This window comes from Pelodiscus sinensis, chromosome 21 (assembly GCF_049634645.1).
Source record: "Pelodiscus sinensis isolate JC-2024 chromosome 21, ASM4963464v1, whole genome shotgun sequence".
Lineage (NCBI taxonomy): Eukaryota > Metazoa > Chordata > Testudines > Trionychidae > Pelodiscus > Pelodiscus sinensis.
Window position 1 is genome coordinate 8,400,588 of NC_134731.1, and position 26,541 is coordinate 8,427,128.

At 48.3% G+C, this 26,541-nt stretch overlaps 1 protein-coding gene and 1 long non-coding RNA gene across 4 annotated transcripts in view; one reads left to right on the forward strand and one right to left on the reverse strand.

Annotated features, from left to right (window-relative positions):
• The window catches only part of LHX1 (LIM homeobox 1), a 62,877-nt gene that overhangs the window by 28,122 nt on the left and 8,214 nt on the right, over positions 1 to 26,541 (forward strand). For 2 of the 3 annotated variants that reach the window (XM_075904765.1, XM_075904766.1), the window contains exon 2: positions 25,356 to 25,582. In XM_075904765.1, the coding sequence (XP_075760880.1) occupies positions 25,356 to 25,582 (227 nt within the window). Of the gene's footprint in view, positions 1 to 20,885; positions 22,130 to 25,355; positions 25,583 to 26,541 lie in introns of those variants that run through there. The other variant, XM_006138626.2, reaches the window with a different exon arrangement.
• On the reverse strand, positions 1,612 to 20,705 carry LOC102454117 (uncharacterized). The gene is made up of 2 exons (XR_012897072.1): positions 20,497 to 20,705; positions 1,612 to 1,757 (listed from the first exon to the last, which is right to left on the reverse strand). It is a non-coding gene; the product is annotated as an uncharacterized LOC102454117 (long non-coding RNA).

A 26,541-nucleotide genomic window follows, 5' to 3' on the forward strand; every position in this document is an offset into this window, starting at 1 on the left:
GTATGGCAGAGATTTAACATGTTTTTTATCAGAGGGGTAACCGTGTTAGTTTATGTCCTCAAAAACAATGAGGAGTCCTGTGGCACCTTCATGAATTAGGGTTTTGCCCATGAAAGATTATACCCTAATAAATCCGTTAGTCTTTAAGGTGCCACAGGACTCTGCGTTGTTTTCAACGTGATTTTTGTTATTTGAGCGCACAAACATAAATAAACTGCCCATATCTCTGGAGCAACGCTCAAAAGTCAAGTTTTGTTCATTATTATGTATAGATGGAACCTCTCTAATCCAGAACTCTCTCATCCAGAAACATCCGTCGTCCACAATGATTTTATTGAGCTGGATGGTCACTTTTCATGGGTGTGGCCAAGTTTCCCACAGTCCTATAAAGTTTGTTTACAGCCACTACTCCTGGCTCTCAGTGTTCTGTGCTGCTATTAGCTCTAATTTACCCCTAAATGTCCTCTAACAGCACAATAAGCAGTGGAAGTGTTGGTAATGCTGCTAGACAATATTGACCTCCCGTGGTCCAAAAAATTCTCTGGTTCAGAACTAGAGAGGTTCAACCTATACTAGCATATTTACCCAGCATTGCTCAGGTCTTTAAGGAGGGGCTCAAGGCAGGGGGCTAAGAGAGTGGCGATGCAGGAGTCAGAGTGGGAGTGAGGAGTGGCTCTGGGAAGGGGAATGGGTATGTGTGTGTGGGTAGGAAGTGGGCAGGGAGGGTGGGGAGAAAAGAGGAAGCCTCCTCCTCCCCCCCCCCCCCCAGAGATTCGTACCAGGGCTTCTTGCTCTTCCTCCTCCTGTGTCTGTCAGGGAGTAAGAGAAAAGTGCCCATCTCATCTGCCCCCTGCGCTCCCCAACCAGAGTGAAGAATGCAGCAAACTGTGTACTTTCCCCTCACTCCCTGATGAATGCCAGCAATGTCCCCATACCAATCGGGGGTGGGAGGAATTCAGTCCCCCTCCCTACCTTCCCTAAATGGTTCCTGGGGGTGGGAGGCTCAGGCTGGTGCAGTCCCAGATGCAGGGGGGGGCATGCCCCCAGCCAGCCCCTTTCAGCTGCCTGGTGATTCTGTCTCTTCTGTATGGTTTTCTGAGAAGCAATCCCATTCCAGGCACATCCTGTTTTCCTGGCACAGCCAAGCCCTTACGGTGCTTTAAGTTATGATAAGAGGAAGCAGCAGACTGAATTTGGTGGTCCTAGGTCTTACCATTTAGGAGGAGTTCTTGAACAGACAGACAGACCGACAGACAGACTAGCACTCTCAGATGTATAGTAGGTTAGTTATCACATATTAATCTGAACATCCTTTGCCCCTCTTTCCCAAGCAACAAGCATTAGTTAATTAAGGGGGAAATATTTTATTGAATCAAAATGGAAGGAACACATAGGTAGGACAATCTAAACGCTTCCAGATTCCGCCGAATCTTCATCGTTACCCCTCTACATATCCCAGTCGCATGCAGCCCACACGCACACACATCTCTCTGGTAGAAAAGTGCCTTCCAAAAAGCATAACCTAATTTCACAGTCATCACAGAAACACGCTTGTTTGGAAAACTGCTGATGTGGGTTTGGTTTTGCTTCTAAAAAGAATCAAGCCGGTCCCCAGATTCAGCAAGGTTTAATGAAGGTCCTACTAGCTTGAACTAATGGTACAGGCAGCTGTTTTACATTGGTCTCATATTCCATGCCTCCTACGCTGTGTAGTTCTGGTCCAGATTCTTCCATGGTTTCCCGCCAGTCATCTTCACCTGCCGAGAGAGAGAGATAATGAGGATATACAATGGGCTAACTAATAAGAGGCATCAATACCCAGCAACTTGTGAATGGCAGCCTCAGTGACGAGTTATGAAAGGTCATCAATAATAAGGGGGAAAGAAATTATGGCTTGCTAGTTAGCTCATTAGATATTCCTTTTAGGTAACATTGTTTGTTCATGTTTCTTTAAGCAGTTGACGTGACAAGTCATAACTTGCAATGTTCACAGGATGCTGCCGGGAAGCCTACCAAACAGTTGTGCCTTTAAAATACTTAATAAGGGGAATAGGACTAGTGTCCGCCGCAGTATGAACAGATACAGTGATGTATGGTAGGTGCCTTTGCCTTTTCACACCACGCTTTTGCCATGTGTTATTTATACAGTCAGCCTTAATCCCCAAAGCAGAGCTTCTAGTTCACCCCATGCCTTACCCAGAGGGAGGGAGGGCAGCTTCATTGCCTTCATTCACGACCCGTATAGCTCTGCCAGAACAACTGCAGCAGATGGAAAGGCAGCGCCCTGAGACAGGAAGCTGGGAAGCGCCGTGTCTACTGAGGTTATTTAATTTTGATTTTCGCTCCCTTCTTTTTCTGTTATAATTCTGGGTCCCCCCTTTTTTCTCCACTCAAGCTCCTCTGAAGAAATGGGTTTTGCCCACAACAGTTCGTGAAACTAGAGATATTTTGGTTGGTCTCTAAAGGGTACGTCTAGACTACAGGCTTTTGTCGACAGAGGCTTTGTCGACAGATACTGTCGACAAAGCTTCTGTCAATAAAGAGCGTCTAGACTGCAGCCAGTTCTGTCGACAAAGCAAGCCGCTTTGTCGACATGAGAGTGTGGACGCAAAGAACAGTGTAGAAGCAATAACGCCTTCTGTCGACAGAACTCTGTTGACAAAAGGCATTATTCCTCATATAATGAGGTTTACCGCCGTTGACAAAACTGCCGAGTTCTGTTGATGTTCTGTCGACAGAACTCGACGGTAGTGTAGACGCAGGTATAGTTTGGTCGACAAAAGTCCACTTTTGTCGACAAAATCCTGTAGTCTAGACACACCCTAAGGGTACGTCTACACTGCAATGCTGTTTCAGGATACCGGAGTATCACAAAATAGCTATCCCGCATCTTCACAGCAAGCCCATTATTTTGGGTTTGCTAGGCCAACATCCCTGTAAATCTCATTCTATGAGAAGTAAGGGATGTTTTGGAATAGCGCTTTATTTCAAAATTTGGCACTGTGTAGACAGCGCCAAATGATGAAATAAGCTATTTCAAAATAGCATCAAAATAAGATATGCAATTTGCGTAGGTCAAATTGCATATCTTATTTCAAGTTGCAGTGCTGTGTAGATGCACTCTAAGGATACGTCTAGACAGCGGCGCTATTTTGGGATACATCCAGTATCCCAAAATAGTGATTTCCGCGTCTTAACAGCATGCCCGTTACTTCGAAATGCAATCGAAATACCAGGACATTGAAACAGCAAGCTTGTTAAACCTCATTCCATGAGGATTAAGGGACTTCTCAGAGTAGCGATCTGTTTTGAAATTTGGCATTGTGTTGACAGCGCCAAATTTCAAAATAGACTAGATCGAAATAAGCTCACAATAAGTGATACGATTTGCACAGCTCAAATTGCGTAGCTGATTTCGAGCTAGCGCCGCTGTGTAGCCACACCCTAAGATGCCACAGGACTACTCGTTTTTAAAGTGACCGATGACCCCAGTAACCCTCCCGAGACTGCCAAATGGATAGTTCATTGGCATAGGAGTTAGAAGCCCTAGTTCGAGTCAAGGCTCAGGCCCTGCTGAGTTGCCGTGTGACCTTGAGTGAATCATTTCATTCGCCGTGTGTCTTTTCCCCTCCCATGCGTCGTCCATTTTGGAAGAAGCTTCCAGGGGCAGGGACTGTTTCTCACCGTGCCTTTGTAGCACAATGGGGGGATTGCTCTCCACTGGGGTCCCCACGCCCACTGTGATATAAATAATAATCATCCAGTGAAATAACCTCTGAAGACACGATGACTTCTGCATGTTCTGGGCCCTTTGGAGGAGGCTATCGACTCCTAAGTGAAACACAAGCTGTGTCCCCAGGGAGTCAGAGTGCAGGACCCAGCTACGGGACTGTCTGCAGGGCCTTCCAATCTGAACCTGGGGGAGAGAGGAGCGAACTGTAGCGTGTACTAGCAGGCTGCACTGCAGATCCCCTGTGTGGAGGCTGCGGCGGCAAACTCCAAGGCGCCTTGTTCCCATTAACGGAGCCCTCTTCCCAGCACAGCTGGGTCATGCAGGCAGCGATACCTTTGCGCCAGCTTTCTCAACGTGAGGCAGTCAGGGTGGTGCATGCTGCAATCCACGCCCCCGTTGTCCAAACTCTGGGTCCGTACAGACATCGCCAAAAGGAGAGATTCTGAGGGTATCTGAGACAGGATTTGACCTAATGGGTTTTGTCTTACCTGAGCGGTCTCTCATCTCTGTGTAGCTGGAGGGATATGTTTTTCAGTTGCACAGGTTGAACCTCTCTAGTCTGGCACGCTCAGGACCTGACCAGTGCTGAACCAGAGAATTTGGCAGACCACAGGAGGTCATTACGGGCTAGCAGCATTACCAACACTGCCACTGCTTGCTGGGTTCCTAGAAGACATTTAGGGGTAAATTAGAGCTAAAGAACAGCCCCAAAACACTAAGGGTGTGTCTAGACTACATGCCTCCTTCGACGGAGGCATGTAGATTAGCCAGATCGGAAGAGGGAAATGAAGCCGCGATTAAAATAATCGCGGCTTCATTTAAATTTAAATGGCTGCCCCGATCTGCCGATCAGCTGTTTGTCGGCAGATCGGGGGAGTCTGGACGCGATGCCCCGACAAAGAAGCCTTTCTTCATCGACACAGGTAAGCCTCGTGAAACCAGGCATGTAGTCTAGACACACCCTAAGAGCCAGAACTGGTGGCTGTAAACAAACTTTATGAGACTTGTGAGAAACTTGGCCTCGATAAGTGGGCATCCAGCTAACTAAAATCGTGCTGGACCACGGATGTTGCCAGACTAGAGAGGTTCAACCTGCATATGCAATTTTGCATGTAGCATGTGGGTCAGTTTTCTTCATGCATAGTTAAATTTGAAACTATACATTCAACAAGGTGTAACATGCACTTGTATAATAAAATGCAAGCAATCAAGTTATAATCATTTGTGTGTCTATTAAAATGTGGGGTTAACCATCTTTGGTCAGTTTTGCCACTGTGTTACTCCAGTTTTAGGCCAGTTTAGTTTCTGTGAGTACAACTGCCCCTGTCCTTTAGATCCTTCATCTCACTTTGCCACCACGGCTGTCAGCAAGGAGAGCCTGCAAGCCAACCTCTGCCTGCATTTGGATAGAATAGAAGCCAGAATTAGGGACTTCCACACTGCTTTCTCCTTTTGCCTGAGGGCTTTCCTGGCATCTGTCCATCTGCATCAGGCAGACAAAATTTTGCCCTAAACTTCTTACACTTCACCACATGCAAAGCAATTGTCAGCTTCAAACTGTGTAAGCAACCAAGTGGACTTGTGTGCATGTTGTAAAGGGGGTGGGGGAGAAGAAAATGTCCTGTTGAAACATAAGCGCCAAATTATAGACTTATAAAAATAGGACTAATATAATGGAAGCACTATCTAAACTCTGATATCATGTTGTATTTATAGTGTGTATAGATTACAGAGGAATACTATATTTTAAAAGGTACAATATATTGATAAAGAAGGATTAAATCAGCACCCAGAATAGAGAGCAAGGATATAAATTCATCTGCAGGGTCTGATTTCATCTTAACAGAATGTGCGGTGGGTTAGGTTTTTCCTGAAGAGGCATTACTATTGCCATCCGTGGGTTTTGCTTTTTTTATAAATACTAATCGTTTTCATTTGATAGTCAGAATGGCATTGCTGGTTTACCAGTGATGTTAGTTGATTGTCAGAACTTTTTACTCAGACAGTTCTCTCTCTTTTATTTCAATTATTTTACTCTCATTCAAACATTCGAGTCGGTGAGGATACAGAAACCTGAAATCTCTGCTTGGCTGATGACCTCAAAGCCTTGTATTAGAAACACCCTTCTCCCAGCTGCTTGAGAATAGTAGAATAGTGTCCTGATCCTGCAAAAATCCCTTTCCTTATTCTCAGACTCACCTGAGTAGCCCTGTTGAAAGTTAATGAAGCTGTTCACTTGAATAAGTGCAGCAGGATCATTCCCATTCATAATTAAATAATAGTTCATACTCTGCAGCACGCTGTGGATCGGGCCCATATAGAACTTAGCTGGGGGTTTGTAAACAGCTATTTAGGGTCCCATCAGCCATGGTATGTAAGTCTCATCACCTCTTATTGATGGCACGGAGAGGTGAAGCGATATGTCCAACGTCCCACAGAAAGTCAATGGCAGAGCCAAGGAGAAAGGTCCAGCGTTCCTGTTTCTCTGCCATCACCACTAAACTTACTTCTCCCTCTTAAACAAGTGTTCTATAGACATTAGATAGATTAGATTGACTCACTCCCTGGGAAGTTCACTGACTGTGAAATTAGTAAATTACCTAGGCCCAAAGAATTTAGAAAAACAATACAGTCCTGGGGATACTGAAATAATTAATTTGCTAATCAGCTATACCTTGCTTTTTTAATTTGCAACGAGCACACTGGTTTGTTGCCTATTTCAGATGCCCCAGGAAGAACAATATTTCAGGAATCAGAGGGGTAGCCGTGTTAGTCTAGTGGAGTGGTTCTCAAACTTTTCGGCATCACGCCCCCCTTTTTGATTTTTGAAAAACCCTCACGCCCCTCCCCAACAGCAAAACTTGTTGAGCAAAAAGAAAAATAAAGGAACTGACCGGGGCAGCAAAACTTGATGGGAGGGGGCTGGAGTGCCTCGAGCCCCCCTGGAATTTCTTCACATGCCCCCAGGGGGGCACGCCCCCCCCCCCCAGTTTGGGAACCCATGGTCTAGTGGGTTGTGCCCACAAAAACTCATGACATTTTTTTAAAAAACAGCTGTTGGTCTCTAAGGTGCAATAGGAACTCTTTTCTTTTTTTAAGTTTTTTTTTTAATATTTCAGAAAGCTTGCCACCTCCTCCCAGAATACTACTGTCGAGGTGTATTCTGCTCTATAGGATTGGCCGGCTTTCATATGTGTAGACTGATTAGATTGGATTAGATTGTGCTGTCCATCCAATGCAAACAAAACTGACCTCACAAATGTTGCCAAGAAATTGGTGAAACTATGTGAAGCTTCAGAATTTTAATAATTTTCGGGTTTGTGCTGTTTTGTCTCCTTGTTTCACTTTGTTGCTGCCGCCATTAAATCATCTCAAATGCAGAGTTAATTAATATGGAGAAGGGGGAAAGTATTACCATCTATTATTTGCCATAACATGAATTTAAACCAGGAAGTCAAATGATAAAATATGGGGGAGGGGGAGAGGAGAGAAGAGTACCCAAATGAGTAATAGCCTTGGGCTTCTGAGCCTGAACTTAATGTGCTAAGTAAATCCCTGAGGTTAGAAAAGTATGAAAATTGTTGCAGCTTAGGGAGAAATATTTTAACTTTGCAAAAGGTCCCTGCACATCCACCACCAGGCTTCCAGATGGATACAAATATACAACAAAATAAACAAATGCTGTTTGGTGGTACATATGGCGCACTCAACTTTCTGTTAACCCAGGGCAAGTTGTTGGGGATTATTTTTTTATTTGGATAGATAAGAGAGAGACGTACCCAGTAATGACTTTTATTATTAAAGTAAAGGTGGGTGAGCAGATATAACACCTGAATAGGTAAATTTTCAAGCCTATATAATCTGGGTATATAGACAATAGCAAGTGTGGTTAGGTGTACATATGAGGTGTGTATATGTACATCCTGTAAAGTTTAAAGCAAGTTAGTGCTTATGTGTGTAAGTAAGGGTTAAAATTCCCAATGCCGTTCCTCAGCAAAATATAAAGACCTTAAAAGAATTAAATTTGAAAAAGAATTTTGTTTCCCAAATTCAGTGTAAATTGACACGTAGCCACTTTATGACACTGCAGACATGGTCTGGTCCGGGCTTTGCAGTCTGAACAAATTTGCCCAGTCGGTCAAGCGACAGCTGAGTTACCCCGGTTTGAAACCGACAGTGACCATTGGGTATGTAGATGGAAAGGAAATTGATGCCTCTGTGTGGTGCATTTATGCCTGGCTCCAGCTCTTTCTCTTGAAAACTCTGTCTTCCTAGTGAGTTGACCATGCTGCTGAATTTATGAAGAGGGATGTTTTAGCAGAAATCCCCCAGAGTCTGCCATCAGTCCTAAATCCCCAGCCTGCTCTCCCTGGGAGACCTCATGACACAGAGCATGCCAAGGCTGCTTCCTTTTGCCTATGCATTAGCCATCTATTTTACCTTTTTGACATCTCTCACACATAAAACCGTAAGAGAGAAATAAAATATCTGTCTCTGGGCGAGAATAAAGCTTTGCCTCCCTCCTGATCTATAGGATATAAAATAAAGCCAGGGCTTTCATAGTGGTTTTTCCTTATGCTAGAGTTGCTTTTGCATACACGGAGACAATGAAGATGAATGAGGTGGGATTTGGTGCATCCTTATGGGATTTGTTTCACCCTCTTTTTTTTATGGTCTTTCTTCCTCCACTGCTCACACCCTCTTTACTTTTCTTGTTTGGTTTGTCTTTTAGCTGCCTGTTCCCTCCTTTTCAAAAAGTTTTAATTTTCACACGCACACACTGGTTTTCCTTCTAGCAGTCAGGTCACACACACATACATACACACACACACTGGTTTTCCTTCTAGCAATCAGGTCTATCTCTCACACACACACACACACACACACACACTCTGTTTTTTTCCTTCTAGCAATCAGGTCTCTTACACATACACACACACAGATTTTTGCTTCTAGCAATCAGGTCACACACACACACACACACACACTGTTTTTTCCTTCTAGCAATCAGGTCACACACACACACACACACACACACACACAGGTTTTCCTTCTAGCAATCAGGTGCCTCTCTCTCTCTCTCACACACACACACACACACACACACACACACACACACACACACACACAGAAGGTTTTTCCTTCTAACAATCTGGTCTCACACTCAAACACACACACACCCCCAAAGTTGTGTTCTCTCACCCATATGCTGCACTCGTTTGGGAACTACTGGCTTTGGCCAAGAGAAACAAGCCGGGGGTAGACAAAAGTCCTTGGCACTGAGGTGCAATCACATGAACCTACAAACCCAGTGACCATTTCTCTTAGCAATGTTCTTTCATTCCCCCGCAGCCAGGTGAACTGGTGTGGGGGGGGGAGGGATTCCTAGTTTTGTTTTTTGTTTTTGTTTTTTCTTTCCGGGGACAAGCAAAGAAAAGCCCCTTTCCCTGCCCGCTGCAAGCCCGGGTCTGCAGGGCTGCTAGCAGCGCTCGGAGTCTGTCCGCCCACAGGAAGGCGCTGACAAGGATAAACTTCTGCTCTCTGCTTCCCTCTCCTCTCCGCTCCCTTTGAAGGAGGCTGATTTGGCCAGATAGTTGGGGGGGGGGGTCGTTTGTCACACTCTGCCTCTTCCCAAGCAAGCTGCAGACTAGGGAGCGGACTTCTCCTTCCAGGAGCCAGCTGGCCCTTGGCTGGATTCCTCCCGTCCCCTTCCTCGCCTTCAGTCGAAACCCAGGCACACGCTCTTGGGGCTACTAATTATTTATTAGTCAGCGTCCCCATAAACAATGCATGAGCCTGGGATGTAAGCGACAACATTTAGCAACGTGCCATGCAATCCAGGCAGGGGGAATCAAGCCGGAGAGAGCAACCCCAAATAAATAAATAAACAAAACCAAGCCGCTGCTTAAACTTGAGAACTCCAATGCACGCACGTTTCCCCGGCTCCTTAAAACAAACCTGGCCCGGGACATAGAGGTGGAGCTTGTCCCACAATGGTGTGTTGTGTTGGACTGCGGGGTTATGCCGCTTCATTACAGCTTAAATATTGGTTTAATACAAGGAGCAGTCCTGTAGCACTGTAAGGTGCGTCTATCCATGAGAGCCAGGGTGCCCAACCAGTTCTGAAGCAGTAGCCACTATGGGTCCGTCTACACTACAGAGAAAGATGGAAACTGTCGATCTTCCAGGGTTCGAATTAGTGGTTTAGTTAAGACAGCTAATTCACAGTAAGAGGGGTGCTCTGGAGGATGCCCCTAACCCTGCTTTCATGGGCTGTGACTACACAGCACACTTGCGGGCATCTACACAGCAGAGCTAAATTTGAATTGTGTAGCTTAAGTTGAAATAGTGATTTTTGGCACTGGCTACACAGCAGTTATTTTGAAACAGAGCACTCTTCCCCCCAACTTCCCTTAAAGTGAGGGTGAGTTACAGCCGTCGGATTCAGAAGCCTGTTATTCCAAAATAATGCTGCTGGGTAGACATAGCCCTAGGTAAGTCTACACAGCAGAGGAAGATCAAAGCTGCCACTGTAGATCTTCCAAGGTTCAAATTAATGGTCAAGTTAAGACAGCTAATTTGAGCTGAGTGGGGCCAGTGACCCTCATTTCATAAGGAGCAAGGGAAGTGGAAGGAAGAGTGTTCTTTCTTCAACTTCCTGCAGTGTGGACAGCATTAAAAGCCGAGTTAAGCCTCTTCCACTTCAGCTACACAATTAACATAGCTGAAGTTACAGATTTAATTCCATTTTGTCCATAGTGTAGACATTATTTTGAAATAACTCATGTTATTCTGAAATACGTCTACACAGCCTGAGTAAACCAAAGTAAGTTATACAACTTGACGTATGTCAGTTGTGTACCTTAACTCTGCTTTTGGCACTGTCTACAAAGCAGGAAGTCTGAGAAAGGGCACTCTTTCTCCGAGTTCCCTCACTCCTCCTAAAATGAGGGTTACAGGAGTCAGAGTAAGAAGTCTTCCAGCTCAATATTATTTTGACATGTCAAAATAACTACTTGTAGTGTAGACGTGGACTATGTTATTTTGGAAAAACATCAGTTATTCTGAAATAACACTGCTGTGTAGACGTAGCCAGGGTGTTCATCTACACAGCAAGCCTGTTATTTCAAAATAATTTCAAAATAACGGGCTTCTTACTCCAACTTTTTTAACCCTCATTTCATGAGGAATAAGGGAAGTTGAAGGAGCAGTGTTCTTCCTTCAATTTTCTGTAGTGTAGATAGCACCAAAAGCCGAGTTAAGCTACTTCAACTTCAGCTATGCAATTAACGTAGCTGAAGTTGTGTGGCTTAAGTCGACTTTCTCCTGTAGTCTAGACATATCCTATAGTGGCTCTTACTATGGCGAACTAGCCACACACAACTAACCAAATAGCCACATTGTTCAAGCCAACTAACCACACTCAAATGGCCAGATAGCCACATGTGGCTAGTCTGTTGGACACCACAGCCTTAGGGTGCGTCTACACAGCACCCTAAACTTGAAATAAGATATGCAATTTGTTCTATGCAAATTGCATATCTTATTTCAAACCTATTTTGAAATTTGAAATTTGGCACATCTGCACAGTGCCAGATTTTAAAATAATACAGGCAGTTATTTTGAAATAGTGTCAAAGTACTGTCAAGCTGGAGGGCTTCTTACTCTGATTCCTGTAAGGGTATGTCTAGGCTGCAAAGCTATTTCGGGATACCTCTGGTATCCCGAAATAGCTACCCCATGTCCAAGGAGCACGTCCACTATTTTGAAATAATTTTCAAAGTAAAGCATGCGCTATTTTGGCATCCCTAAAAACCTCATTCCACAAGGAATAAGGGATGTCTTGTAGACACACCAAATTTCAAAATAGCCTATTTCGAAATACAATCAAAATAAGATACGGAATCTTATTTTGTTTTAGAGTGCAGTCTAGACATATCCTAACTCTTACTGTATGAGGAATAAGGGAAGTTGGAGGAAGAGTGCTGTATTTCAAAGTAAGTGCTGTGTGAATGCGCCCTCTTTCAAAATAAGCTATTACGCCATTGACGTAACTCACTTTGTGTTGCTTATTTTGAGTTAAGCCCTGCTCTGTGGATGCACCCTGAAATAGCTGTACAGCGTAGACGTACCCTTTAGCATGTGTCTTCACCGCACCCTTAGCTCGAAATAAGATATGCAATTTGCGCTAAGCAAATTGAATATCTTATTTTGATTCTTTTTCAAAATAGGCTATTTCAAAATTTGGTGCATCTACACAGCACCAAATTTTGAAATAAAGCACTATTTTGAGACATCCCTTATTCCTCATGGAACCACGCTTACAGGGCTGCAAAATCAGCGTGTCCACTATATTTCTATATAGGGGCCGTGTTCAAAAGACAGGGTAGCTATTCTGGGATGCCTCTGGTATCCCCAACTAGCATCGCAATGTAGACATACCCTGGGGGACCAACGAAAATATCTGTATAGTATCATGAGTTTTTGGGGGCAAAACCCACTTCCTCAGATGAGTACACTGGAGAAAAGGGGGGGGGGCTCACAATTTAGAACAGAAAATGAAAGGAGGGGGAGTTTGATGTAATGCATCTGTCATATATAGATATCGATAATATATTATATTGATCATACAGCTGTAGATTATATATAGATATGTAATCGGCCAGCTCCACCGCTTCTAAGATTCTTCCGGGGAGTTTCTTAGCAAGAAGGCTGACGGGGAAGGGGGTCTGGAGAAAAAAGAGATCCCAGGGATTGCGGGATCTAAGTCACGCGGAGTAACTTTGACTTTCTAACCTGCTGGGTACGTTCTCTCCAGACAGTATCCGGCTTTGAGTTCATTCCTACCCTGCAAAGCTGCAGCTTCTTGAGTAGCGTCTGGGTTCAGGGAGGCCACTGGGCCGAGGACTGGGGAGGGGGGGGGGGTTGTAGAGCATGAAACGCCCCCAAGGAAAGGCGGAGAATACAGGCAGGGTGAGGAGGGTGGCAGGCAGGCGCTCAGCCCAGCGACACAGCTGGGAGACCTGCAGTCATCTTTCCAGCTGGGGTTATGCGGGATCTGTCCCAGGGGCTCAGCGGTGCTTTGTCTGGCTGCTTCGCCCCACCCCACGCAAAACAAGCCCTCGCACTGGTACATCGGATGCTGCCCGGAGATGCGCTCTCTCCAGGGCCGCGAAACAAACAAATCCCGCAGTCGTGCTCCAACTCCAGGTGTTTTCTTGCCGCGCGTGTCGTTTAAAGGCGCTGGCGTGTCAGTGCGTGTTACAAGGAGGGCGAAACAGGAGCATTGCGTTGAACCTGGGGGCTTTCCATCTCGCCCCCAGGAAACCGAGGGCGAGGGTGCAGCCAATTAAGTAGGTGCTTGGGTCTTCCTCTCCCCACACTACTTGGGGGGGGGGGAGAGGGGCGGGATTCGGACCAGGATGCTGCGATTCCGTTCAATTATTGGCTTTTGGGAGTGAAAGAACAGCTGTTCCCGTGACAGGCCTACAGGGAACAGATCTATAAGATCCATCGAATTTCTTAACCCGGGTGTGCTGCAGAGTTGGAAAGTCGGGAGGGGAGGGGGTGTTGGGTTAAATTGTTGGGGGGGGGTCAATATCTGGCCCTGACAGATGTCTAGGGCTCCCAAAGTTTCAATCTACGAGGCTCTCACGCCATTAACAAACATTGTCAAGAGAAATCCTGCCAGAACTTCATTTGCTATCCCAGCTCCAGGGGAAGTAGGACTGGAGGAGATGGCGTGGTGGGTTCCCAGTCCGAGGGATGCCTATTTACATGCAAAAAAAATCTCCTTTGTGCTGCTTCCTTGGGCACACTAGGTTTCAAAATAATTATAACTGTTTCGCGGGTTATTCTGAAATAATGTATTTCGGGAGTTCATATTTCGAAATAATAATTCCCACGTGTAGACAAGGGCCAAGGCACCAAAGAACCGGTTTCTTCTTCAACCCTGCACGTTAAGGCTGAAACTAACCAGCACAAATGGCTTTTCTCATTGGGCAGAAGGAGAAAACTACACTGGGAGGGAGAGGACGTTGGAAGACAAATCCTGCCGGTTTTGGCAACACAAGTGGCTAAGCACGAAAGGCTGGAAAGGGGACGTGGGAGGGGGAAATAAAAGCGATTGTCGGAGCAGTGTCTGTGCGATCAGCTACAGGGAAATGAGTCCCGTGCAAAGCCTCGAACTGCCTGCATTCGCTAGAGGGAGAGAAGGAATCCACGTGTCTGTTCCCTTCCCTTGTCCTGTCTGACTCGCGTCCAGCTCTTTCGGAATAGGCCCAGAAACAAAAGACTTGGGGAAATGAAAAACCCTAAAGTTTGGGGCTTGCAGGCTCTTGATTCACCCGGTCACGCCTGGGCGCTGCTGCAAGCCACAAGCAGGCAGAGATCAAGGCAGGATGGGAAGGGGAGAGGTGGGTTTTCCCTTTCTCCCCCACTTCCAGTTGCTTGGTATCTCTCCAGCCATCAGCAGTGACTGGGTAACCCTAGCCCCGTTGCGCGAAGGAGGCAAGCCCATTCCGGGGAGGATTAATGGCTGGGCAGGGTGTGCGGGAAGGGGGATTGTCTCTTTTGGAGGAGTGTCTCCCGCTGAGCCAGCAGGAGGAAAGGACCTGGGTAAAAGAGTCGCCCGCAGTGACAGGCCAGAGCAGAGCCCCCGGACCAAGCTGCTGCTGTCTTCGGTGGGTCCCAGCCCCGGAGAGGCGATGCGGTCGCACTCAGCTGATCAAAGCTGCGCTGGGTCCGGACTAATATTTCTCCCTTTATTACCAAGTGTCACTCCGGGCTGTTGCATGGCTGAAGATCAGAACAGTCCCCCAAATCACATCCCCCAGGGAAGTATGTGGGATCACCGAGGTTATTGCCACGTGCATCCCGGGGGCGGGGGGGTCTGTCTCCTTTGTCTGCCCCACTGCAAGCTTTCAACTTGAACTTTTCAACTCAGCCTCCTTGGCTTGCCTTAAAGGTGACACAAGCAACCGCGGGGACTGTGTGTGTGTGTGGGGGGGGAGCAAATCACTTAGCACAGAAAGTAATAGAGATGTAGCCGTGTTAGTCTAGTGTAGCTGAAACAAAAAACAGGACTATGTAGCACTTTAAAGACTAACAAGATGGTTTAATGGGTGATGAGCTTTCGTGGGCCAGACCCACTTCCTCAGATCAAATAGTGGAAGAAAATAGGCACGACCATATATACCAAAGGATACAATCAAAATAAGTGAGCACATATAAAAAGGGCAAATCAAATTTCAGAACAGAGGGGGATGAGGGAGGAGGTAAATGTCTGTGAGCTAATGATATTCGAGGTGCTAATTGGGGAAGCGATCTTTGTAATGGGTTGGGTAAGATAATTAGCGTCTTTGTTGAGACCCCGGTGTAAAGTGAAACTTTACACAGAAAGGAAACTCTTTTCCTAGAGCCATTATCCCAGGACTATTCCACCTGGCTCTTTGCAGCGCGGAGGTGGGTCCTGTCCGGTGGACAGCGGAGCTTTCGGAGTTACTCCAACGCCGCCTCCTTCGCGTGAGGCTACACAAATCCAGGCTGAGTCTACAGAAGGGGTGGGGAGACTCTGACATTTGTACAACACCCGTGCCCCAGAAAGGAGAGCGAGAAATCCCATTACCGAGCGCAGCGATGTAGAAAGCCGGGGGATGCACGGAGCGGTGTTTACCTAAGCGCACGGGAAAGACTCCAACACAAAGCGGATTCCCACCCAGCCGAACCCGAGAGCTTTGGATTCCAGTGCAGAGTGTAGATTGCGCTTTCCTCGGATTTGTTCCCTCTTTCCAAAGCCGGGGCGACACTGAGCGGAGTTAGAAGGGGTATAAAAGAGCAGAGCCGTAGAGCGTAGGTAGAGTGTGTTCAAGAGCAGGGATGTTCCTTCTTGCTCCAAGAATAAATACGCAGGAAAGGGTCGCTTGTGGGACACACACGCGCTCCCATTTTCTTCCCCCCCTCCCAAAAGCGAATTGCGATCTGTTTTTTGATAATAAAAAGGAGAAGGAAATTGGGGGGGACCCTATCCAGGGAATCTGTGACTCTCTTTCCCCCCCCCCCATACTGTCCCGTGGGAAACTCCCCAGGATGTTGGGAACATTTATTCAACTCGCACCCACAAAGTTCCGGGCGGACTCTCCGGTTTGTTTACCTCTGCCCCAGAGCAAGCCGGGCTCCCTCATTTGCTCGAGCAGGGGGTCGGTAGCATCCGAACGTGGCGCGTTTGCCCTCCCAATGCACCAGGAGGGGAGGGGGGTTAGAACCCGCAGGACACCAGGGGGGCGCAGTGGGGGGAGGGGAAGCGAGCCCCAAAGGGCACCACGGCTCAGCTGTTACCAGCCGGGCTTTGAACTCTCGGCGCAGAAATCTGCCCGGCCGCGTGTCTGTCGGGGAAGCTGCGCGGCTCCCCTGCGCACCCACAAATGGGCGAGTGGCTTTTGTTGGGGTCGATTATTCCCTGCCGAAGGGGCCCTGAATGAGCGTTTTGTCTCGTCGTTCCCCCGCCTCCCCCGCTGCCGCGTCCATATTCGTTGCATCGCCCCGAAATCGCCGGGGGAGGACGGACACCGACATCCCCAACTCCCTCTCCCGGTGGGCGTGCTAGGGAAGCGGCCCTACGTGCAGCCGGTCCGGGTCTCTACGCTTGAAGCGCCCCTGGCTTCGGTTGCGGCGTTCCCCTGTCTGTGGCCAGGGCCGGGTGTAAAGGGACTGGAACGGGACAGAATCAGATCCGGACTGTCCCTGCTCCGGATTGCGGGCCGGCTTATCCAGCCATGGGAATGGCAGCCTACAGAATCGGGGGTGTCTTTTGCCAAAGCCGGAGCCTGCGTTCTGGCCCGTTGCTCTGCAGGATCCGGAGCGTCTTGGGGGGAGGGGTGTTGGTTTTTAACACCCCCCTTTCCCGGCAGAGTCTCTCCCGTTAATAACCCGCTACAGCAAGTGGCCTGTAAAGACGGAGACCAAACTCGGTGCCTTTCCGAAGGCTTCGTCCCAGCCAGAAAAGAGCTGGCCAGGGACCCGCGGGCAAGGGATCCATGGGCCTTTCCCAAGGGATCCGCGCCAAAGGCCGGGCTGCGGGAGCGGTTTGGGGGCTGACCCTAACCCAGCCAGCGCTCCAGGCTCCTCACATCGTTAGGGGCACACAGGGAACGCAAGTTGTCACCGCTCTGTGGGCGCTTCCGTCCTGCCCCGGGCCCCCCTCGGAGTCCTGCGTCCTCACAGCGCAGTAACCGCCGAATCACGCCACATCCAGGAGTTGGCGTTTTAAACCAGATTCACTCCCCTACGTGAGATGACGCCGACTGGCGTGGGAAAGCCAGGCCTTGTGAGCTTCGGCTGGAGAAAGCCGCCTTGCTTTTCTGGGAGAGGATGAGCCCCTGCCCGGCACGAAACGCCCAAAGGTGGGTGGAAAGTGTGGGCAGGGAGGGGGAGTGAAAAGGTAAAAGCGGCTGGCACCGAGGGCCCGAATTGGTGCACAAAGAAGTGAGAAAAGCCTTGATGCTACTGGGAACCAGGATGTAAATGCATTGGCCAATGCCAGTGCATCCAGCACACCACTTGGAGTGCCCAACGTTTGATCTGACTTTTATTCGTCCGTCTGCCTGGGGCTTCAGTTTCCACTGTGCCACAGCCAGGCAATCCGCCCCACTTTGTCTGGATGCATCAGGATAGGCACCTCACAGTTTGCATTTAAAGACACAGAGATTTCCCTCCCCCCCTTCTCTCCCCCACCTCCATCTCCCCCTCCTCCATGTCTGGTTTTGGCCATCCAATATTTGTCAGTGTGTAGTAGAATAGGCAAACCGCATCTAGGGCTTTCCTCGTGCTTCTGCTATTTTGTGGGAGGAGAGTCTGGGGTCTCCCCCACATTTAAAACAAGCGCAAGGTTGTTTTAAATAGAATCACTGAATCCCACCTTATCCAGCCTTTTCGGGAAGGGGAGTGGGAGAGCCATTGTCTTTAGGCTTGGCAGGTACTACCTCTGCTGGTAGGCATCTCTCTTGGTATCTGTTATTTCCACTCCACTCCATCTGAGGAAGTGGGGTTCGACCACGAAAGCTCACGATTGTGTATCTCTAAGGTGCCGCAGGACCACGCCTTGTTTGTAAAGTTACAGACTAACACCTCGTCCCCCCCCTGGGATTCCTTTGGAAGGTTCATTTCAGCCAGGGTCCCTCTTTGCCTTTCCCCAAGACCAACTCTTCGGAGGCGGGGTTTGGACCGCTGGGGTGTGTATGTAGCCGCACGTCTCATCCCCTCGCTCTTTCTCACCAGATGCGTGTGCTAACGCCTTAAAAAACACGCACCCTTCCCTCCCCCCCACACACCCGCCCTGGAAAGCTGATGGGCGTAGGACGCTCATCTTCTCTCTCTTATTCATCCCTGACCAGCACATGTCACAGTCAAAGGGAAGCGGTCCCTTGATAGCAAGCGTACAGCTGTCGCCTTCCAGGGTCTATAGGACCATGGCCAGCCCAGACATCCCTTCCTTCTGTTTTACATGAGAGGCAGCCCATATGCGGGGAGAAAAGGGGCTAAGGATGTGGAAGGGGGGGGCTCTCTGGGTGACTGCGAAGGGACCGTATCGATTCCCAGTTTTTTTTAACTACACGCGGAGGGAATGCAAAGTAACCGCGCGGGGGGGAAGCCAGGAAGTTTGGGCCCCATCCGGCAAACACGTGTGTATGTATCAGGCCAGATCCGGAGCCGCGCTTGGCTGGAAAGCGCTCCGGTTCCCACCGGGCGGGCGAAGGAGGAGGAGCTGGAGCGGGATTGGAGAGGTCTTCCGATGGCAGCCCAAGCGCCGGGCTTCTGGGCTGCGCTGAGAAACGGAGCAGCTGCCTGGGTGTAGACAAAATAAATAAATAACGGAGATCGGTATCGAAAAGAGGCTGGGGGCCGGGGGGCACGCCTGGATGTCTCTCAGAGCCGCCGCCTCCAGACCTCTGCTTTCCCGCTACTCCGAAACTTTGCCTCCTTATTGGTCTTTTTTGTTGAGCCTGAACCCGAAGCAGAGAGCTTCTCCGCGTTGTCCAGACTGTTCCCTTCTCGGCATGGCTGCACCCACGCTTCGGTTTCAGTCCTGCAAAGGGGGGGGTCGCTGGTGGGCGCTGGGAGTGGCAGAATTGGGGTTGATTTGTTTTTAATGACGAGGAAAAAATAGCTAGGGGCTAAACCGAAGTGAGATGGGTTCGGAGTAGGACGAACCCGCACCGCAGTTCTGCGGAAAGGAAGAATTAGAGCAGATGTGAACTGGGTTTTCGCCATCCAAAAAAGAAAATGATCCGAAAGGTGAGCAACCGATCGTGCTTCCTTTAGCTACTCAGGGAATCCAGCAGAGTTCTGGTCTGTAAATACATCCCAAGGTAAAGGGGGAGCGTCCTCTTTCAGATGCGTTTGCCTCCTGCCACTTTCTCGGTTTTGTTTGTTTGTTTTTTAACTTGTCTCTCGAAACGGAATGTTCGATTTTTAGAAGCATTTTGCAGGAGAAAACAGCGCGTTGCGTGTGAAATGATTTTCTCCGGACTTGCCGAGCGTTAACGTTTTAAAGAAATGAAAAACCACCGCCCTTCTTTGCTAATTAACATTCTCTCAGAACCGCTAGTTAGCAAGAAAAGAATGAAGGAGAGATTTTTGTTACAGACATTTATTTGGGAAGCCGAGCAGAATTCATTACACTAGCATGTATTTTGGAAGAACTGGGGGGATTGTCCCCCTTTTTAGGAGGCGGTTTTTCAATCATCAACAAGTGCAAACTTCCTCAGCTGAATTGTAAACCTTTCTCCTCAAGATTTTACACATCAGTCTCCAAAGAAAGACCATTCCTGAAGCATTTGTCATATATTTACATACACTATTCTCTCACAAGACAAACGTAAATGCAAAACCCCAAAGAGAAACCAAACAGTTTCCTTACACTGATCAGTCATTAACAAAATCCCTTTCAGGTAACATCGAATTAATTTTTATTTGCAAAGAAATTCATTAAATAACTTGCAGTTATCATTTGATTCCAATTTTATATTACAAATGTTAGCAAATTAATCATTTCGGAGTAGTTGATTTTTTTTAAAACAATCCCAGTGCAAATATTAAAGAGCATTAAATACACGTAAATACATATATTAGATTGGAAACCAGTGAAATATTAATTTATAAAGGAACCGGGCTATATGAGTCCTCTTTTTCAGTGAGACAGGTTTAAGCATTCTGAAAACTCATAGTTCTGTCTAGAAATTATAGGGAACGTCAGTTCCCTCCCTCCCAAAAAAAAATAAGTTCAAAATACCCCTTTCGCTAGCAGAATGTAGTGTACCATAAAGCCAATAAACACCATGGTGTGGCTTAGACAGCAGGAGTGTTTTCACACTTTTTCTTTTTCCTTCCCCAAAAGATGGTTATAATCTACGTGATTATAAATAAAGCAAGATGTTATCAGCTTTGTTTACTCAAAGGCAATTACCTTCTGCGATATAAAACCCCGACCTTGCCTTTCTGAAAACTGCCTTCTGTTTATTAGCCCCCTAAACTTTTTCTCTTTACATGCTTTACAAAGACCATTAAATTGTCGATCCTTGAGTCAGTACAATTATTGGCAAAGGTCATTGCGTTAAATCGGGACAGTTGGTGGTAACCTCCCGTCCATAGAGATGCTCTGCTCACTAACAACAATTACAAGACACCCCCTCCCTCCATTTAAATGATAGTTATACAGACACAGTTCTCTTGATCTAGGAAAAAAATACACAAAAAAAATTACCTACCAGTTTTATCACTCTCTGTGTGTCTCTCTGCTGGGTACAACTTGTGAGCTATCGCTCATAAAAAAACACCACTACAGCCATTCATGCTCCTTAGCCATCTCTTCCCCCAAAGTGCACTTCAAGCCTCTTACCAAATAAGTTTTTTTTAAAGGGAAAATATCCCATTACCTAACAATTTTGACAATGGGTCGCTTCCTCTTATGCTCTATAAATGGGTCTTAATGCACCATCCCAGGTTGGGAAGGATGCTTAATGGGTTGCAGAGGTGGGAGGGGGGCCGCGGGACTGTGATTGGCTAGCCGCTGCCGTGACGTCAGAGCGCCGGGCATAAGGCTGTGGCTTCTAAGCGGCCGGGAACATGCAATCCAGCGAGAAGCCGCCTGGAGCTGGGACCGAGACGCGCGGAGAGCGGGACGCACACGCCAGACCAAGCGAGAGAGGCTCCTCTTTGGAAAGACCTTTTTGCACAGAGGATCCGGCCCTGCAGATCCTCCTCCTCCTCCTCCTCTTCTTCCTCCTCCTCCTCCGCAGCCCCTGCTTGGAACATTTTTGGCTTCGAGCCGCCGCCGAAGACTGGCAACAGAGCAAAACCAAACCAAAACCAAACCAAAACGCACCACCCACCTCACCCTCCACCGCCACCACAGCAAAAAGCATGCAGGGCAATATTGTCTCTGCAGGGACCAGGCTAGGAGTTTTGACTAGTGGACTAGACATATAAACAGGGGTAGGTAAAACTCTGTCTTGCTGAAATATACAAGGGGGCGTTTGAACTGGTGTCAAGAAGACTGTAGCCACGTCCAGCGAGAGGAGCTACATCTGGCTGATTTGTAGTATGAAAATAGATCTCTCTCTCTAACAACTAGCGTCTCTCCCCCTCCCTTCCCAGGGCGGCGCTTTGCAACGCATACCATGACCGATTAGAGCAATGATACTAGGTTAGGATCCAAAGCTCCTTTTGATTATTATAATTATTTTATCTCCCCCCCCCCTTTTCCTTTTTGACTTCTCGTTGGGAAAAAGCAGATGCACTTTGACTCCTGACTGCTCTACCTCAGACCTGAGAAAACTCGCCACATTTTTGTTTAATTAGTATTAATTGTTATTTTCATGCGCGTTGATCTTTTTTAATTGTTGGGTTTTTTTTAATTGTTATTTTATTGGCCGGGATTCTGCTGCCGTCTTGAAAAGCTGGGCCGGGGGTGTTTTTTTATTGTTGTTTTGTTTTGTTTCTTTTCTTTCGATGTTTGCGTGCCCCTGTTAGGACATTGGAAAGAAGATCTTTCCCCGCCTTCCCTTCCTTTGCTTCTCCCCTTTTTCTCCTCCGAGGCTTTTAAAGCAAACAAAAACAACCCCCCCGACGCCGGTGTTCTCTTCTTTTTTAATTTTTGTTTGGTTTTGTGGTTTTCTTTTTTGCTTGACATCTGGGAGCCAACCCCCCACTCTCAAAATAGCCAAAGACAATGGTGCACTGTGCCGGCTGCAAAAGGCCTATCTTGGACCGTTTTTTGTTGAATGTACTGGACAGGGCTTGGCATGTGAAGTGTGTTCAGTGCTGTGAATGTAAATGCAATTTGACAGAGAAATGCTTTTCCCGGGAAGGCAAGCTTTACTGCAAAAACGACTTCTTTCGGTAAGTACCGGACTCCCCCGTCGGAAGCCGGGGCTCGCATTTCTCCTTTTTAACCTATTTTTTTCTTTTTCTTTTTTTTTTGAATAGGACCGAGGTTTTCACATTTTTTTTTAATCCCCCCTCCCGGGCCTCTCCCCTTGCGCGCACACACGAAATATCCTTCAGCTCTCTTCCTCAAGGTGATGGTCTGGGGAGGGCGCAGACGAGGGGAGGGCCTTTGGGGTGGTGGCAGTCCCCGTGGAGGGGGCGGGCGTGCGTTTTGCCTTGGCGAAGGGACAGCTGTGGGGAAGAGGAGGGCAGAAAGTCGGAAGGACGGCGGGAGTAGCTGTCCAGCGCTTCTGGGAGCCCAGAGGTTATCTCGGATCGCTGGCGGGTGTCCGTCAACTCCCTTCAAAGGGCCGGGCCTTGTGGAACTTCACTGCCAAAGTTCGCTTCCAACTAGACTTTTGTGTAACATCTTCCAGGGCCCGATTCTCTGCCCCGATCCCCCAGAAAATAAAACGAGAAGCCAGGCCAAATCCAGCGGAGATTCGGGGGATTTTTTTTTTTTTTTTAGGCCATCCCTCCTGCGCCCAGCCCCAGATTTGTATGTTTGAAATCAGCCCCTCCAGGCGGATTTCCTCGAGTTGGGAAAACAGCCAGAATGACAGCTTCGCCCTAAATTCCCGTTCCCAGTTTCCTAACATGTGGCAGCGTCCCGGGGACTTTTGTTGTTGTGTGTTTGGGTCCAGGAAAGGGATTCTTGTCATGTAGCTCGCGTGCAAAAATTAGGATCAGCCGACAATATTGCGCGGTGATCGTAGGGCCAGCAAAGCCCTGTTTCCATTGAACCCCGCCTCTCCCCGCCCTTTGCAGCGTAAAACTTTAAAAATAAACCTACAGGCCGCGTAGCCACCGATGTAGTGCGCTATATTTCCCCGGGGCACTAAAATGATCATCGGCTAAAAGTTCCTCTCGTTTTCCTCGATCGTGTAAACGATGGTTTCTCCCTCGTTCTACCTCCCCCGTTTGGGGGTGAAATCGGAGTTGCCGAGGTGGCTTTCGGAGCGCTGGGAGTTGAAAGACCCCACTAAAACGCAGGTTTTGCTACTTCCAGTCAAAGAGCAAGTCTCACAACAAACCCAAGCAAAGCGATCAGCGCACCTGCAAGTGCTTGAATTGAGAGATTTAAAAAAAATCCCTAAACCCTCTTTCGGCTTCATTTAGCTCTGACTTTGAGCCGGAAGGCAGCGCTCTGCTGAGAGGTCTCCTCGTCTGAGGGGGTGTTGGGGGGCCGGGGGGGTTTGCTTCGACGGTAGAAATAAACTCTCGCCTTTATGAAGAATTTTTAAAAAGCCACGCGGCCTACAGTAGAACCCCACCCCCCACCCCGCGCAAGTTTGGTCTGGGGGATGTGCCCGTGTAAGTGTCCAGCCCCCGTGTGTTCAGGGGGAGATCACGGAGTAGGAAATGACACATTTGCTACCCGGCTCTGGGGCCAAGCTAGACCCGGAGGAAGTCGGTGTGGACGCTGCGGCGCTAAATCCGTCTGCGGCTTTTAGTAAATATGTGATAACTGGATTTGAATAATAAACGTTGTTTCTCCAAGAGGAAGCTGTGTACAAACAACTCCCCCCCCCTACCCCCCTACCACCACCTCTTTACTCCTCTCCAGGCGCAGCAGCTGTAACAATCCACATCCCGGCCTGGCATCCCTGCCAGACAAGCATTTCACACCCCTTCCCCAAACTCCTCCGGCTGCGCGGGGCTGAGGATACCCTCAAACCGAGCTGTGGGGAGGGGACCCAGCTGACACGCTGCAAGGAAGCCAAACAAGGGGTTTAACTTCTCGGGTCTGGCCTAGGACAGGTCCTTGATTTGGCGGCGCGGCCCTAGGAAAAAGACACTCGCCAATTGTGATCCTCTTGCAAAACAAAACTCCGAATCCTTGAAATGATCCTTGGGTTTTTTTTTCTCCTTTCGCCCCTCTAAATTGTTCCCCAGATGGAAACGGAAAAGCCGGATCTCTCCCTTTCCCGGGAGAGAGAAACCTCAGATGCCATTTCGCCCCTTGTCTGGCTTGTGTGTGAAATTAAATCAAAGGGTGTTTATTGATTGCAACATACAAGAGCCACAAAAGGCCCCCGCTTTTTAACTCGTTCGCGTGATCCTTTCTCCTCTGCCGTTTCCGCCTGGCCAAGGGGGCTCGGCTAAAAACGGCTTGCCTTCCAAAAGCAATCGGTGTAAAGGCCTCCAATTGAGGTGGGGTGCAAATATTTGCCGCGTCTGGGCTGCAGATGCGGGCTGCCTCGAATTCTCAGGGTTCCGCGAAAAAACAACAACCTGGAGGAAGGTTTATGGACCTGCTTTTAAAATCATTTAAATTGTCCTACGTATATAAAAGCTCCTGCACAGTCCTGTAGGACAAGTGTCCATATGTTGTACAAGTGCATTGAAAAAACAGGCGATTTTTAAAGCACACTTTACGTTTTCATCCGCCCCGGGAGTTAAGGTAACTAAGGTGTATTTTTCCCCCCTCCCCCAAAAAATAAAGGCTGATACAGAATAACTGAGCTAAAATAGATGAGCCGGGTGTTTTACTCCCTCCGCTTTCCCCTTCCCCCAAAGTTTGTGAAGTAGCTGACCCGATCAAATGTGAGCCCCTCGCCTTCCTACGTGACAAGCAACCCTGCGACCGGTGTCTCCCTCGCACCTTTACCCAGGATGCTCAAGCACAATGCAACACCCTTGACAAATTGATAACGTATCAGAAATTCGGCTTAATGTTTATTAGAGCGTCGTTAATCAATGTGTCAAGGTTTAAAGGGGAAACTCTCGACAGCCCAGCTCCAGTGTTTTAATTAATCTTCCAGCGATTTATCCTCTTCCCAGACCACTTCTTTTGAACATATCATTTATTATCTAGATATAATGGAGGGAATCTTTTCCTTCACGGATAAAATAACGCCCTTTGATCGGAAGAATGCTTGTAAAAGTGTTCGCTGCAGGCGATTTGGGGGATTTTTTATTATGTGTACGAATGTAAAGCTTCCAGGAAAGGTGGCCCCTTTGCTGCTTTCTTCCCTCCTTCATAAAAAAAAATGGGTTTGATTTAATATAAAAAAAGTGTCAGGCGCTGTTTGAATTGTGGATCGCTGCTAGGACGGGATCCTTCGGGTCCCTCGGATGATGCGCTGATCCTGGTGTTTTTCCACTTTTTTTTCTTCTTCTTCTTCTTCCTCGCCAGGTGTTTTGGGACCAAGTGCGCTGGCTGCGCCCAGGGCATCTCCCCCAGCGACTTGGTCAGGAGAGCCCGGAACAAAGTGTTCCACTTGAACTGTTTTACGTGTATGATGTGTAACAAGCAGCTCTCCACCGGCGAGGAGCTCTACATTATCGACGAGAACAAGTTTGTCTGCAAAGAAGATTACCTAAATAACAGCAATACTGCCAAAGAGAACAGCCTGCACTCAGGTGAGGGGGGCTCTGCCGGGCTCCTGCTGGGCGGCCAGCTGGCTTGGGAAAGGCTAAAATCCAACGCGGGGCTGCAAAGCGGGTGATCTGGCACTCGGGGCCTGACCCAAAGCCCACTGAGCGCGCCCACTGGCGTGGGATCGGTCGGGGGGGTGTCCACGCACCCCCACCCGCACCTCTCCCCAGCAGCGTCTAACCTACCTGAAGAGTCAGATCTCGCCTCTCCTATCCCCTTTGTGTCAGGAAAGTTCTACAAAATCGCCTCCCGTTTCTTTTTCTTTTTCTTTTCTTCTCTTTCCCCTTGTTATTTGTTTCTCTATCTATTGGCAAGTCAAGATTTTGGGACCCCGCTCAACTTTCACCATCGTGTCTAAACTGGAGGCGAGGAAGCCTTCCTGATTTGCGGGGGGAGGGGGAGGAGGGGAGAAGGGCAGTTTTAGGCAGAGCTGAAATGCAACACGCGCACAATGCAAAAAGAACAGCTGTGGTTTCCTGTGTGCGCTGACATTTCATTTTGGAAGGGTGCATTTTTTTTTTACCATCAGAAAGGGCTGTGGGGTGCAGGCTGGTAGTGCCAGAGATACCGGCGAATATTTGCGCGGACGATACAGAGTCGGGTTTTGTTTCCTTCTGTACTATCAAGGGAGCCGTCTGAGTGGGGGACTTGGGGGCCTGAGGTCTGCCCCCGTCTCCCAAACTAGCGCCCCCCCCCCCCCCCCGTCCCGTCGGATCCCTCAGAAAAGCCCAGCCTGACTGACCACTCGGCCGTATTTCAGAGTAGGGATTTCACCGGCCGGCGCGACGCGTGAGCGGTCTGCGTGGGACAGCGGGAGCTATTTTAGACGCTGGGACTCCCCCGCTGGCCATCTGATCCACGGGCTATTGGGCCGGCTGGGGTTTTGCGTCTGTGGCCTTGGAACCCACCTAAGCGCGCCGCTAGCCGAGAGACAGATGCGCCC